General features: G+C 51.2%; 1 protein-coding gene across 1 annotated transcript in view; it reads right to left on the bottom strand.

Moving 5' to 3' along the window:
- Window positions 1-16,036, bottom strand: part of ASTN2 (astrotactin 2) — a 149,481-nt gene that overhangs the window by 354 nt on the left and 133,091 nt on the right. Inside the window, exons 11-12 of the mRNA XM_041406669.1 lie at window positions 7,045-7,145; window positions 5,632-5,815 (exon numbers count right to left, since the gene is read on the bottom strand). Of these exons, the coding sequence (XP_041262603.1) occupies window positions 5,632-5,815; window positions 7,045-7,145 (285 nt within the window). The remainder of the gene's footprint in view (window positions 1-5,631; window positions 5,816-7,044; window positions 7,146-16,036) is intronic.

Below are 16,036 nucleotides of genomic sequence, written 5' to 3' on the forward strand. Positions count from 1 at the left end.
GACATTGTCTTTCCTGTTCCAAGTGGAGAGAAGTTCTTGTTTTCCCAAAGTTCTGGGTATAGCTACCATTTCACAGCACCAAGACCTCAGGTCTGACCCACTGGAGCAGCTTGTGTGCCCTGGGGACAGTCTGCCCCAGCTAGATTGTCACCACCACCATATGACCTTGGCCAGCTCCAGCACATGTGCTGGCCCCACCTGGCACGTTGGTGAGACTCCCAGCACCTTCCTGCCCCTGACTGATGAGCACTGCCCTCCCTTTCCTGATTTCCCAAGTCTGCAGGAGGTAAACAGCCCAAAAGGACTGACACTAGAAGAGTGACGAAAAAAAGCACAACACATTAAGACAAAACAAAATAAACCCATAAGAAACCAAGAATCCCCTTGTGGGAGTCTGCAAAGTGCTAAATCAAACAAAGGGAGGGAAGAGGGTTTACTTCAGTGGTCTGAAAGTTTCAAGATCACAGATTATTTCCTCTCCCTCTGGTGCCACAGGAAAGCTCTGGATTCAGGAGTCGGGGATTTCACAGTTCCTGCAGGAATGTAAATTCCCGATAATGATATGTCAGGGGCAGCACTGTCAGTCAGCAAGACATAAACATGGGGATTATTTGATTATGAAAGCTGAGTGGTGTTGCAGCTTGGGCTGTGAGCTCCCAGCCTGGGGGGAGACTTGGAAGCCTGATGTCCAAGGATGGGACGCCAGGGAAGGGCTGGTCAGGGTCACCTCAGTGCCAGAGCAGAGGGCAGAGATGATGGCAGGAGGCAAGAGGGCACCCTGGCACCCCCAGACAGCTCAGACCTCTCCCTCTAGAGTGGGAACACTGATGAAAGGCTGTGGGAAACCACTGCTCCTCCAGGGCTGCACATGGAAAACTGTCCCACTCCTCCCCAGGGGGATGTGCTCTGGGTCAGCTTCGAGGGCAAAGGAAGAACAAAGGAAGCTGGGCCTTCCTGGAACAACACCCCATGGTATCCATTTATGGATTTTATCCACAAGACACAAGGCAGACTGGGCAATTTGAGCCTTGTTAGCTACACACACATCTATAATAATGATGTCATGGGCTGAGCTCTGACACAACACCTCTACTCACGTTACTCTCCATAGCAGCCACCTGACCTTCTACAGCATCTGGTGCTCCCACCACACACCAAGACCTGACATGCTGCCAGGAACAGGTCCTGTGCTGCTGGATGTGTGCCTCTTGGAGCCACAAATTCCATGATGGCATTAGGTGCTTTCAGTGAAGACTGATTGATTCAAGCTCAGCTCAGCAGCAAAGTGAACTCTGTAGTGATTGTCCCTACAGTTGCCAAACTTCAGCAAATCAGTCACTGCAGCTGGAAGGGAGAAAAGCCATCACCTGTGCCACTTCCTGCTGGGATCAACCTGCCTGGATGAATTTCTTCTGACCTGCTCCTAAGGTCAGGAGCTGGTGATCCTTCAAGTGCTCCCCATCCTCACGCTGGCAGATTGTTTCTTAACATCTACACTGGTTCTCCCTTCCAGGGAGCTGGTGCTGAACAAGCACAGGACCCACATCACCTCATGGGATGGACTCTTATGTCAGCTGGCCATGCTCAGGAGGACATGCTCAGCCAGAACACCCTCACAGAGGAGAAATCTCATCTCTCTAAGGCCACAACTCCATGATCACCCTGATTTAGCCCAAAGCAGCTCTACTACCAAAATGGGGTGCTGGCCCTTCCCCAGCGCTTTAGCTTGTTCTTGTGCTGGTGTCCATGGACCTGAACACTGTGCCAGCATGGGGAAGTTGTTTATTCAAAGGCCAAACAAGCAATCACTGGGTTTTCCCCCCAAACTGGTTATTATTCCAGCACACCACAAGGCCTCTTCCAGGCATAGCAAGAGGGGAGCAATGAGGAGTGGCCATGACCAGCCCTTGAGGAAAACCCTCATGGTGGGTAACCAACAACACAAGGAGTGGATGTCTCAGGTGGCCAGTGGCTCTCTGCTAGCCACTCTATTCCCTTCTCACCACTTCCCCTATCCTACCCTCCACCGCTTTCCTCACCCATCTCTCACTTTTCTCCTACACAACTTGCCTTTGCCTCCATTTCCCTTGGCCTTCCCTACCTTTCCACTTTCATTATTTGTTCCACTACACTTTAATGATCTGATGGATATTGCTAGAACTCTCTGTGTTGCCCTTTCTTCCTGATATATACTCAGGACTCTTATCCAGGCAAATATTCCTATATGTGAGAAGCACTTGAAGGATGACAAGAAATTCAGGGGCCAAACCACCCCAACCTGCCTGCTGTGCCAGAGGCTGTGATTCTCCTGGGGCTGTCTCCACACACCTGCTGCATCCACAGCTCACTCTGTGCAGTCAGTCCCAGGAAATACCTGTGTTCAAGGATGGGATGTGGCACATGATGGGCTGCCCCTGTGAGATACTGAAAACACACTGAACTGTGGTCACAGAGGAGGCAGGGTGATGGGGCAGAGGGAATCAGGCCCCTCACTTTTGATGTCCAGTGCCAAAGCTCCAGTTTTGATGGGTTTCACTGCTTTGAGTAATTTATTTTAGCAGGGTAATGAAGTCATGTGTAAATGTTAGATTTAGCTTTCGGCTGTCAGCTGTTCCCTCTTAAAAAAAGTAAGGAGGAAGAGAGACAGAGTGGGTGAGGGGAGGGGTGAGAAAGAGAGAGAGGCTTTCTGGTGAAGACTGGGTAATAAATTTCAGGAGCAGTTCTTGGGCTGCCAATTTAACACCATAAATCAAGCCCTGGGTATTACCCAAGTGCTCCCTATGGAGGGCTGTCGGGTCAGAACGACCACCTTTTCAAATACTGGAAATGAAATCTTCCTAAATGCTGACCAACCTCATCCCTGCCAGAAATTGCAATTTATTGCCTTATTAAAGGGCAGGAATTGGGCGGGGACACCACGGGAGCGAGAGGGGAGTCACTCTCCTGGCTGCCTGTGGCTGGACCCCAAGCTGTCAGTCCCCAGAGGGATGAAGTGACCCCCTTCCCACTCACCCCACAGCCCAGATGGGGATGCCCCCATATTGGTGTGGGCCAGCAGTGTCCTCTCTCCCACCACATGCCCACCACAGGAGCCAGGGACTGACTCTGGACTGCACTTAGGTGGTGGATTTAGGAGGTCACAGCACAGTCACAAATGATGAAGAGGGGGATTTACAAATAGTGACAACTCTAAGCAGCCACTTCCCTCTGCAGTGCCTCGTGGCATGGAGGGAGAGAGGAAATGGGAGTGGATGGGTGTCTGCTGCCAGGGCACTTTCCAAGGGCTCCTGCATGAACAGGAGACAGGGCCCTGAGGTCCCTGCTGCCAGCCCCAGCTCTGCAAGCATTTGCTTGAGAGTAGGAGCTTCCTGTTCTGCCCAGTGCCAGGGGTGCTCCTGCTGGGATGTTTGTCCCCCCCAGCTGCTCAGGGGATGGCCAACATTCACCGTGAGGGCTGATATGGGATGAAAATATATCCAGAGCCAGGCCAACCCTGCCCTGCCTCACCTTGGAGGGAGGTACTAAAAGAGGGCAAAGCAGCATGAAGGAGCCATTAAAGAATGATACCTGGGCTGGAAGGAAGAATGAGATTCCTGAGACTGCAGGGAGGGGTGGCTGCCTGGCTGCTGTGCTCCTGTGTGAGGTGGTTCTGTCATAAACTCAGATTTTCCACTCTACTGAGAGCTGACCTGGGTCTTTCAGACCCTGGCGTGTGAGGACAGTGAGTCCAGGACTTGATGGCCTCTTATCACAGCCTCCCATCAGAACATTGCATTCCCCCTTGTACCAGAAGGCAGCTGCTCTGGAGATGCATTTCATGTCCATTGGCCAGCCCAGCTGCCTGCCTGGGTGACTGGCTGGAGCAGGGGACAGGTTGTGAGCCCTGGGCTGATTCCATGTACTGACCCCAGTGTTGCTGATAGCCACAAATAGGGGCATGGAATAAAGATTTTAAGTTAATTATTTGTTCTGCCTCCTCTTAAAAGCCATACCCTGCTTGTAGTGGTCATAAGAATCATCCTGAAAACACAGCAAGATAAAATAATAGTAAAATCTCCCTGTGGCTCTGTTAGGAAGCAGACTGGCTGCATGGATCCAGAGGTCTAGATGCACAGTAGCATTAAAGTTCACTGATTTAGAAAGATTCTTCTGTCTTGTTGGAACAAATTAACTGTGTGAGATTCACTCAGTGTCTGTGAGAGGAGGGGGGGAGCAGGAAGGGGGCTGCTGTTGCTAGAGGAGATGAGCAGGATGAGGCAAGCCAGGTGTTGAGATGCTGCTGACCACGGAAAATCCTGGTTTAGGGCCACCTATGAGCTAAGTTTTTAATGTCTCCTTAATGTAAACGGTCTGGTTGGGACATCTGGCTGTCAGTGTGTCTTCTTGCCAGCAGCTGTTTGCAGTAACCTGTGGCTTTCATGGAAACTGGGCTCACGAGGACCTCAGTGTGATGTATTTATTACACAGAGGCAATCAACTCCCCTCTTGTCGCTCCGTTTTATGAGTGAACATTCACTGTGAAGCTGAGGCTCATCTGATAAACATTTCAAGGTACAGAAATGCTTGTCCCCCTGGGAAGGAGAACAGCCTGTCAATTAAAATCCTGTTACGAGATGGCCTCCCTTGGCAAAAAAAAAAAATCCTCATTGCCTCCTGCTGTGTCAGTGGCTCTGCTTCTGTCCAAGCCCCCTGAGAAGCCAGGCTGGATGGCAGAGCTTCTCTCTGGTCACGAGCCTGGCACTGGCTGCCTTGGCTTTTAAAAATTCGTCCCCTTGGCTGCAAATCACATGTTTCTCGGGGCAGAGGAGTGCTGGGAGGAACTCCCCTGGCTCAGTGAGGACAACAGACAGCAGCCAAATTGACCATGGGCTCCAGATGTAGCTGGGTCCTAGAACTGACAGTTTAAATGTCACCCTGCTGTCCCACAGCTTGAAACAGGTATTGGGTTAGGCAGCATCCTTCAGTGGGTTGGATCTCAAGTAACAGGGGAAATAAATATGTGTAAGAAGAAGCTGATGGCTCCCAGGGATTCAGAAAAAAGGAACAATTGCAAAGGACAAAATAGCCTGCAGTGTCCTCAGACGGAAGACAGGGGGAAGATGAGAGTGGCTCTGTGCCAGAGGCCACTGAACTACCACAGAAACTGTGACCAAGGTCATCTCTGGAGGAGGACAAGCCCCAGGACACAGCTTGGATCTGTGTCCAGAAGGAGTGTAAAGTTGTGAGGTGTCATCCTGGTACTATAGAGAGATCCTCAGCCACATCTGACAAGCCAATAGGAACAAAGAGAGAAGGAAAAACTTTTCCAGGCTTATATTACACCCTTTGCCCCCCACTCCTCAGTGTTTCCAAGCCCCCAGCTCACCCAGTTCAGGCTGGGTGACGCAAACATTCATCCAAAGACCACCCAGCTGCCAGGTGTCCCACCACCATTCATCCAAGGACTGAGCAGGACCTGGTGCTCCAAGGGGATGCAGGACAGCTTGGTGAACACCAAAAGGGGGCTTCTTTTAGCTACAAGGAGACCAGGGGGTCACATCCCCAGTGGCTAAGGGGGTCACATCCCCAGTGGCCAAGCAGAAGGGTGCTCTGGGCATGGGGCAGGGCAGCACAAAGGGAAGGGACAGGTACCTGGGCCCCAGCTCATCCTCACTCCGCCAGACGAAGTCTCCAAACTTCTCGTAGTGGGAGTTGTAGTGGTGCTGGACTCGGAAGAGCATGGAAGCAGAGACCTCCATCAGGGTGTTGTAGGCTGTCTGCTGCTCCTTTCCGCTCGTGTAGCCATTGTAGAGGTTGTAGATTTTGTCAGCTATCTCTGGAAAGGATCAGGGCATGGGATTCATGACCAGCTGAAGGTGATAACATGGGGAGAGGAGGAGCAGAGCCCTTGGCGGGGCTGGCAGCAGGGGTTTGGCAGCTGGGGTGGCTGCCAGTCCCTTGGGCTGCCTGCAGCAGGGGTGAGTGACTGCAGAGCATTCAGCAATTCCTCAGGCTGATCCTGCAGTGGGTGCCCTGCATGAGCAAAGCTCTCACAAAGCCTCCAGCAGTACTCCATGAAGGAGCAGAAGGAGAAGAGGCAAAAAGCTGCCAGGACAGGCAGACAGCCTTATCCTCCCAGGAAGGGCAGGCAAGCTCTTCCCAAATTCACCAAACCAAAAGCCCTTGGCAGTTATGGTGGTAAAGAGTGGGAAGAGATCAACACTTGATCCCAGGATGGCCCTTCAGCCAGAAACGCAGCACCTCATCATTGTGGGCATCCGCTGGAGCAGCTCAGATGTGTTAAACAAGAGTGTTAACTCTCTGCTGTAAAAAAAAAAATCTTTTTGGAGACAAGAAATGCACAAAACTGCATCTCCTTTCTCCTTAGTCTCCTATTTGCTGTTTTTCCATGGGAATGCTTTCTTATTGAACACAGAACTAAGCACTAACCAAATTTTTCTTTTCTGTGTGATACTCCCAATGGAAACCAAGCAAGAAAGAGAACAGGTAACATGATGGTCGCATAGAGGAATCCTTTTAAATCTGAACTCAGCCAGGTGCTCTGGTTTGGGTATAAGGACAAGTGGGATCAGTTTCAAAACTGAACAATGCAAATGTCCAAAAGTAGCTGAGCTTTTATCAACATTTCTGTTTCCAAACTGATGCAGCTGCCCCCAGCATCCCTTCAAACACCCAGGGCCAAAGGTGCCCTGCGTGGCCCAGCCAGGGCTGCTTCTCTCAGGTTTGTGAGAAGGGATTGCTCTTCTTCCAGGGGGCCTGTGTCAGACACACAGTACCAGCTCCCACATCCCTGGAAGGAAGGATGCCTGTGTGGCATCACAGAGTCATCAGCTGCCCAGCCAAGGAGACTTTGCCCCTGGACACTCCTGCCATTTGTCACCCATCCCCAGATGAACGTCCCTGTGCCCATGGGTGAATTTAAAGGAGCCTTCCCACTGTGAGAGAAGGGCCTGGGCAGGTTTGTGGGAGCACAGTGACAAAAGAAAAATCAATATCAGCAGGAGATGTCTCCTGGCACAGATCATGAGGCACCTGAACACTGACCTTCAGCCTTGCTGTCATCTACCAGCGGGCAGGCTGTCCTCAGGGTGACTGTGCTCAGCTCTGAGTGTCTCCCTCGTGTATCCACCGCGTACAGGGTAAATCTGGAAGGCAGGAAGCAAAAAGAGAACAATGTCTTGATCCCTCAGTCCCACACCACCAGGTTGTTAAGGGAACTGGCCTTCAGAAGAGAAAGGGAAAATGTGGTCCAGGCATTGTCAGTCAGTTTTGGCATCTCAAGGAGACGTGAGATGATCCCTTGGAACAGAGGAGAACACAGGGACAGGAGGCAGGGCTGAGGGGACAGGCCACTTCATCCCTTTCTGGAATCCGCGGGGCTCCATTTCCTCTCCCCTCATCCCAGGGCCCCCTGTGGGGCTTCACCCTGACCCCTCCTGACTGCAGAGGGATGAGGACACCTCAGGGCTGCTCTCCATGCACTGATGCTAACATTATACCACGGTGGTGTTTGTGAGCTGGGCTCCTCTCTGGCCCTTCTGGGAGCAGGGCAGTAATTCTTACTGTAAGTGGGCTTTGTGCTGACAAGTGACAGCTCGTACTCATCCCGTGAACGGCCCTTGAGTTGTTTGCTCCCTCATTTCCTCACAAGGGTGGGGCTGGCCAAAGGGTGGGAATGATAATTTCACACTTGAAGCTAATGGAGAGCATCTGACAGTAAAATATGGCTTTTGTGCCTGATGGAGCATTGAATAAACAGGCTGTGGCTGCATGGAACGTCCCGGGATGCTGAGCTCAGAGTCCTGCTCGGAGCATCAAAGCTCCAAGACGAGAATGCTTCTTCGCAGCAGGGGTGACAATCTTCTGTCCACTCTCCCAAAGGGCAGCAGTTCATGTTTATTCACTATGAGCTGGGCATGGCAACTCAAGCTGCCTGTGACAAAGTGCAGGGGCTGGTTTCAACCCCTCAGAGATCTAGGATGTCTGGTGGTGGGGTTCCCAGCCTGAGAAATAACATGCCACCCCTCCTTAGCCTAAGGTAAAACTGACCAGCTCCTGCAAGTGAGTGTAAGGAGTGTTATAAAAGCAGCTGAAGCTTAAATGGGATTGAGACCCTGATGTCTGTTTATTTAAGTAATAGTCCTAAGTCCTTAGCATCCTTGGGGGTGACAGAAGCAATGCCTCCCTATTTCTCACCCCACACACGAGCACTGCCAGCCCCCTCTCTCCTTCCTGCAGGCCCTGCACATCCCACATGTGGCTGATAAGAACTGACATCTGCACGGTAGCAATTCCCAGCACAGGACATATTCCCTGCAAGCAATTAGCATTAGCTCCCTGACAATACTTGCTGTCTGAAAGGATGCCAGCAGATTGCCAAGGAACTCACTTGTGTGCAGGGACAACTCCCATTTTCACAAAGCTGGGGCACACAGGGGATGCACACACTCAGCTCACCCAAGGAGATGCTATTTAATCCTTTTGGCATGACATCATTTTCCTTAATTTACCAGGAGCCTTGCTCAGAGTGGGAGTATCTGAAGAAGGACATCCACACTGTGCCACTTCACAAGTACCACACACAGGCTGTTCTCACTGAGGGACACCCAGAGCAATAGGGCAACACAGAATTCCATGCAGAAGTCTGACTGCAGGGCTTTGCCTCCCATCCTGAAGATTCCACTGGTCCTTTCCCTCCCTTCAAGGGCAGTGAGGAGTCTCCTGCTGGGAGCAGGGCAGGTTTGTGTCTCAGCAACACCAACAGGGGCACCCAGTGCTGAGCAGGGGCACTCCAGCCCCAGGAGATGAGGAGCTGGAGAACAGGGCAGGGACCCCCAGCTGCCCACCCACTGCAGGGCTCTTCTTGCTCATCAGCAGAAGTACAACAAGCAGTAAGAGAGCTCAACACCAGTGTACTGCTCCCCGTCACCATCCTGGGCTCCCCTGCCGAGGCACAGTGGCTGTGCTGCTGTGTTTGCTTTGGAAAAAGGGTGAGCACAGCTAATGTGTAACCTCTGCTCTGCCTGCAACAGCTCAGGCTAGCTCCATTAGCTCTGAGGCAATCAGTGCCAGAGCACTTTCCTTGGAAAACAGAAGACTTTTATCAAAACATAATTGTAATATTCAGCAATTAGTGCCCATTTCACCTATTCCACTGCCAGTGGGGTCAGGAAGATTGGTTGGGTGTTGAAGCACATCCACCCCTTTGGGTGATGCTGAAGACCTGTGTGAGCCTTTTGACTGCACTTCTCCCCTCAGCCCAGCTCACACAGGAGCAAAGTCACTCAGCTGCCAAGAGCATCTCTCCTGGTCAGGCCTGGGTTAAAAAATAGATGTCAAAAAAACAAGCCCTCTTTTTTTTTTTTTTTTTTTTTTTTGATGATGATGTAAGGAAAAAAAAAAAAAAAACAACCAACAATGTAAATGGAAAAACATCAGAATCAAAGTGATTTTGATCTTGTCAAAAATTCTCTTTCTGAGAACAAACCCAATTGCTTTACCTCACCTGGAGCCAGTCCTCTTTCAAGAACCTTAGAGGAAACTCTTTCATCTCCATTCCTTGTGAATGACTTGTTTTGGACTCAGCACCAATCACCCCAGCTGGGTGGAGGCTGACAGCCCAGCAGCACACAGCCTGTGCACCTCTCTAGCTCCTTCCAGCCAGTGACCTCAGAAGGTTTTAACATTAATTACAGTCCAAAAGATCACCCTGAAGCACAGCAGTATTAATAGCTCTGTTTTATCGACAGTAAACAGAGACATATGGGGTGAAGCATCGTGCCCTGGAGAGGCTCAAGTTTGAAAACACGGGAGATGATGGTTTCCAATCTTGTTCTCAAAACACTTGACCACCCAGCCTCTGCAGCAAAACAGTTTTATGGCCAGTTAATGGCACTGTGCAGAGTGCTGGGGTTTAGTTTTGTTCTTTTATTCCCGGAAATGGACAATTAAGAGAAGGGAGTGCAAAGATCTGTGTTTCTGTGTCTCTGTGCAAACCCAGCATTCACATCTTGCTGGAAACCTTCAGCAGATGCAGGCAAGGAGCAGCCTAGGACCCACTGGGACATTAGTGGGGTGGTCAGTGGCAGGAGAGATCACCACTGCATGGGAAGGATGGGGATGTGGCTTTAAGCTAAAGCAGGGTAGGTTTGGATAAGGTATTAGGAAGAAATTCATTGCAATAAGAGTGGTGAGGTTACCAAAACAGGTGTAGACTCCACATGCCTGAAAGTGTTCAAAACCAGGTTGGGCAAAGCTTTGAGCTTTGCCCATCCTGGGATAGTAGAAGGTGTCCCTGCCTATGGTAGAGGGTGGGAATGAGATGAGCTTTCAGGTCCCTTCTAACCCAAACCATTCCATGATTTTGCACCTACATGACAAACCAGGGGAAAATCAAAGTGATCACACTGAGGGAGGGAGCTAAGCCAAGGGCAAGGTGGGATTTTGCAGCACTCCACGGAGATCCTCCTGCTCCACTTAAATCTATTACAGAGTTGTGGGCCAAGGGACCAAGCCAGGCATCGTCCCCACTGATGAGGATAGAGCTGCACTTGAATAGGCCAGCGCTGGTAATTTGTAAATAAATGAGGCCAAAGAGTGGTTCTGAGTGCTTTGCCCAAGGCAGAGATCTCTGGGGTGAAGTCAAAGCCAGAAACTAAAAGGTCTCAGACCTACAGTCATTGCACAAAACCACGTCAGACAACCTGGAATGCCATATGGTAGCTACGATCTGGCAGAAGCTCCTTTATACCCTGGAGATGTTTTGTTTAGTGATAACCTTTCCTCACCACATTTCCTCATCTTCTCCCTGTGCTTTCCAAAGGAGCTCCAGGCTCCCTGCTCCTGTCTCACAGCTGATTCTCTTCTTCACCTGTGCCTTCAGTAAGATCCTACATGAAAACTTGTGTATCTAGAAATACTAGAATGTATTTTACCTGAAGAGGTTTCCAAGAGGTCCAAACACGTATGCTTTTGGCAGGGATCAGCCCTCCATGCCTAGAAATGCTGCCACCTCTGCAGCAAATCACAGCATACAAAGTCCTATAAAGTAATGCTAGTTAAATGTTTACTTCTAAATTCAAATCTATTGGGACCTCAAGGAACTTTCAGGGAGAGATAGAAACCAATCAACATTTGCCTCAGGAAATGTCAATACCTTCCTCGTGAATTCCCCACCCAGTGTTGGCTGAAGGTTGGGTTTTATCACCAGGCTCAAGATGCTTCTTGGGGGAGGAAGAGAAAGCAAGAGGGGGATGTTAATGCTTCAGTTCCTGGAACCCAATGGCTGTTGAGATTGTCTGTTGCATTTCAAGAGATTTAAAACCCAGAAAAGAATGCTTCTATCCTTTCTCAGTGCAGAGAAAATAACCCTAAATACAAATTCATAAAGGCACAAAACTCTTAAGACTGAGAATGAAGGCTCAAAACATGTTACTTATTTATAGACAGCATGTTTTCTTAACTCCCTCTCATGGTGCTCATGACGTTTGAGTGCTTTACTCATGATCCTTATTTGCGGGAAGTGAGATAAGGACTTCTGAGTCTGACCTTCCTTAGCTTGGCTGCTGATTTCTTTATATCCTACAGAGATACCACAGGCATTTCTGGTCTGCCTTGTCTGCTCTTCCTGAGGCCTTTGGGCTGGTGCAGCTGCTCCGTGAGATGCTGTACCACATGGGCTGCCTGGGCTGCAGAGAAGGGCTCTGATAAGGAGCTCAATTAGCGCTCCGGCAGCTGCCAAGCCCCCACGCTAATTAAGCATGTGTCTCCTGGGAGCTGGCTGCACCCAGCAGCAATGGCTGTGTGGCCAACCCAGGCTCTGAGAGGAAGCCATGTGAATGAAGGAGTGAATGAAGGAGAGGGCAGAGGTGCTGCTCCAGAGCCCAGTGTCACACAAAAACGCGGCCTCAAGCTTTCCAAAGTGGTGCGACCACAAGATGATCCTGCCAGTGGGGCTTGGCTTGAGCTTGGCTGATCTGCCTGGGCTTGGTGCCGTGTTCCTGCAGCCACGAGACTCTTGCTGTTAACTCCAGCAGCTCGGAGAGGGCAACCCTGGCTGGAGTCCCACACACAGCATGATGGATTCTCCCTCCCCTGGCAGCATGGCTACCACCACCCGTCATGCCAAGCCTGAAAACACAAATCCTGCCTTGGCTGAGGTGTTACATGCACGTCCTGCCATCACTCCCTGGCTGGTCACAGCTTGTCCGTGCCTCCTGCACAGCCCAGGCTCGCGGGGCTCGCACGCACCCAGCCCCACGCCGCCGAGGCAGCTCCAGCGTGCTGACACACACACATCACACCCTGCCTTGCCAGCCCTTCTCGCTTCCTGTTCCAGCTGAAAAACAATGCCGAGGCCTCCCTTTAAAAGCCCTCAGTGGAGCAGCTCTTGGCATTCCGTGCTTCCCTGCTGCCCAGTGATCTCAGCACGGAGACTGGGCACGAGGGACGGGGGCCGGGCTTGGGCTCTGCCAAGACGTGCAGAATGGAGCTGCCAGAATGGTGCCCCCACACACACATGGGTGGGAACAGACCCATCAGACCCTGCAGCGTGCTCATGGGACCCAAACAAACTATTCCCTCCCAGTCTTGTAGTCTGGGAGTGTCCTCAGCTCCCAGACACCAAGGTGAGGGGCTCTCAGGAGGCTTGAGTGGGGAATGTGTTTCCTTGTCCTGATACCCACAGGTGAGCAGCATTAGACCTTCATCCCAGCATTTCCTGGAGCTAAAAGCATCCATAAATTACAAATACAGTTTCCCTAAAAGACACTTCTTGAGCAGTGTGGGAGCCATGGGGTACTGCGGGGTGGAGCAGAGCTTTGGGTGTGTCACCCCCAGCCACATGCCATGGGCTGTGAGTGGTCCAGGAGCCATCCACCCACTCCTGCCTCCTCACCGTGGGCTTGTACATCCCCTGCAGAGCCTCCCAGCCACTTCCATTGAGGAACATGGAGCCAGAGTGGGGCTTGCCTGCCAGCAGCTGCCTGGGCAAGCATGGAAAGGGGTGTCTGTGTTTAGTGCAAGTATTCCAAATTCAGAAACCATTAGAATTTAAAAAGAAATCAAATCAAATAAAAAGCAGCCGGTTCACACAAACCACAGGAATGCAGCTGAGCTTATTGATGACTCTGTGATTTGCGAAAATTAAGAGAGGTAAATGAGACCAACCCCCCCCAGTCTCTGCAGCAAATGCTGAGCAGACAATTAGCAGGGGGTGGCTTTAGGAAGCAGAGGATTTCTTGGTCTACTTGTTGGGCTCTGGCTTTGGGTTTGGGCTTGCTCATGCCATGCCCATGTCCATGGTGCCAGGGGAGGACTGGTGTCCTGACAGGGGCCTGACCACACTTCATCCCTGCCAAAGGCCCTGCTGGAGGCCTGGGATTTGGGCAAAGCTTTACATGGCAGTGGTCACTCTTGTGCCATCTCCCTGGGGCTGGCACTGCCCCACAAGTGTCTTCTGTTGTTCATTGTCTTTGGTTCCAGCTCTGCTTTTCCATGGTAAGGAAACAGTGGACAGTGCAAGCCTGAAAAAAATCCCATATTTTAGGAAGCTCTCCTCACTGTTCTACCAACCAAGAAAAGGACCTTTTATAACTGAGCTGCTTTTAACCATCTGTGACAACTGACCTGCTCCCATCAGCGTAATGGAGGAACAGGTAAGCAGCAACTTGTGCCACACTAGAGTATCAAAATCTTGCCATTGCACCAATACATGGGGCTGTCAGTAAACTCTTCTCACAATTCACACTTCTCTTCTTCCCAGGACAGCAAGTGTTGCCAGACTAATTGTTATCCTTCAACAGATGTCTCCCAACAAAACCAGACCACAGTTGTCAGACGTACCTGCCAGGACATGCCTCAGGTGTCTGATGCCTTTTGGAAGTGGATAAAAGAGTGCCCATCAAATAGTGGAGGAAGGAGGCAGGAGGAAGGCACAGGCTGCTCTGCACAGCAAGAGGCTGTTTGATCAGGAAGACCTTGGGAAAAGGGCAGAGGAAACTTCATTTCTGAGTCAGTGAGGGCAGGTGGGGCTGCTGTGGGGCTGGGGACAGCCTTGCACAGCCTGGGGTCCATCTTTGCTTTGTGCCAACCCTGGGAAAGTCACCCGGGGTTATCCACATTGCAAGGTTGCCTGAATTGCAGCAGATGCCATGGTCATGCTCAAAAATAGTGACTGGAGAGCATAGTGCTTCTCACAGGGAGGAGGGCAAGGCCAGTGATTGCTGATGAAATACAGGGCAGCAGTGTGGGACAGTGTCACTTTGGTGTCACAGCATCCCACACCGTGCTGCCCCAGGTCTCCTGGGCTTGCCCTCTGAGCTGTGAGGCCACAGGGAGACAAAAGCTGGAGTAGGCAGGTTTGGGTGCTGGTCCCCTCAACCCCTTGGCAGCATCTGCCCTGCACCTGAGCCAAGCCGTGATCCAGATTTGCTCAGCTCTCCCTCCTTTGAGCATTTAATCAACCTCCTTTTGTTTCAGATCCCTGTTAAACAGGATCCAAACAAAGGGTGAAGGGGAAAGAAAGAAAGAAATTAATTAAAAATCCTGACCACTCCTTGCTACTGCCTGGATCTATTGTCTCCCTGACAAAGAAATGCCCAGCAGGGCATTCACCTTCCAAGCCTCAACCACGACATCTCAATTTCCCAAGATTTCCCTCAAAACCCTGTCAATAACCCATCAGAGTAGTGATTCCCATTACTGCCATGGCTGTGAAAGAAGGCCTTGATACACAGGCCACCTTCTGTTCCCAAGAACCCTGCTCCTGAATGATGCCTGTGTTGGACGGCCAAGATTCCACGGGAGCCCCTCTGCCAGCCGGACACCTTGTGAGCAGCGGTGCCAAGACTGCCTTAGGTGAAAACGTGTTTCGCTGGAAATGAGGGGAAAATGCCAGACAGGCCAGGGCTTCATCCAGAAGGTGCAGGAAGGTCATTGCCACCCTCCTGGCTGCTGTCTCCCCAGCATGTCTTCATCAGCAACCTGGGGCTGAGAGCTCCAACAGAGCCACTGTCCCTCCTTGCCTTTTTCTCTGCCTTATGATCTCCTCCTTTGTCCCCCCCGATCCTCGCCAGCTGTTGCAAGAAGCAGATAATGAATCTTCCTTCCCTCCCTCTCTGAGTACATCCTTCCAGGAGCAGCTTTACGCCTCTGTAGAATGAAGAGCAGAGCAATCTTCTCTGGAGAGAAGCTTGGAGCTCCTGATGGAGATGGGATGTGGATGAGAGAGCAGCACCTTGGCATGGCAGCAGGACAACACACCCAAAACAGCCACACTGACACGAGATAACATTAACACACCTGATGTTGCAACACTGGGGCTTTAGCTCCTAGGCACTCTCCAAGGAGCAAGGAGATGCAATTAGCTTGGAGATGCCCCAGCAGAATTCTACGGTGTCCCATAGCGATGGCTCCCAGCTGTGAAGGCAGAACCATGGCAGAAGAAGCAGGATCATCATGGAATTACCAGCTTTGGAGAGGATGGAGAGAGGGTGTTTGAGGTCTGTGTTTCTTGGCAGTCATCATGTCCTTGGTTTCGTCCTGCTGGCTGTGAGGATGAAGATTTGCAGATGTGCTTCTAAAGGCAACGCAGTAAGAACTGGCCCAGCTATTCCCAATCTTCCCTGCCTGTCTCAGGGCTTGAGGCAAGGTGTTCCCCCCACTGCCTGGAAAGGCCACAGAAGGTCCCATGTGAGCCAGAATGTGAATTGTAGCATCCTTTGGTGGAGTGAAGAACCAGGATGAGGTGATAATAAGCCACTGCAGGCTGGTGCTTTTGTCTCCAGTGAAGCAACAGCAGCTCATTAGAGTCTGTGAAGTGCCAGAGTCCCTGTTCTGCTGGGATGCCCAACAAAGCCCTTGGACAGAGGTCAGATGAGTTGCCTCTGACTCCCTGTGCTGCTGGAACAATTCCTACTGTGCCACATCTTGGGTTGGTGCCCAAAGCTGCCAACAAGGGGCTGGTCCCGCTCAGGCTGCAGAGCAGCCGTGAGAGCTGGAGATGGATCAAGCTGCCCCTGATGCAGCAAAGGAGGGC

Source organism: Onychostruthus taczanowskii, unplaced genomic scaffold (genome assembly GCF_017590055.1).
Source record: "Onychostruthus taczanowskii isolate IOZ18803 unplaced genomic scaffold, ASM1759005v1 scaffold25, whole genome shotgun sequence".
NCBI classification, from domain to species: domain Eukaryota; kingdom Metazoa; phylum Chordata; class Aves; order Passeriformes; family Passeridae; genus Onychostruthus; species Onychostruthus taczanowskii.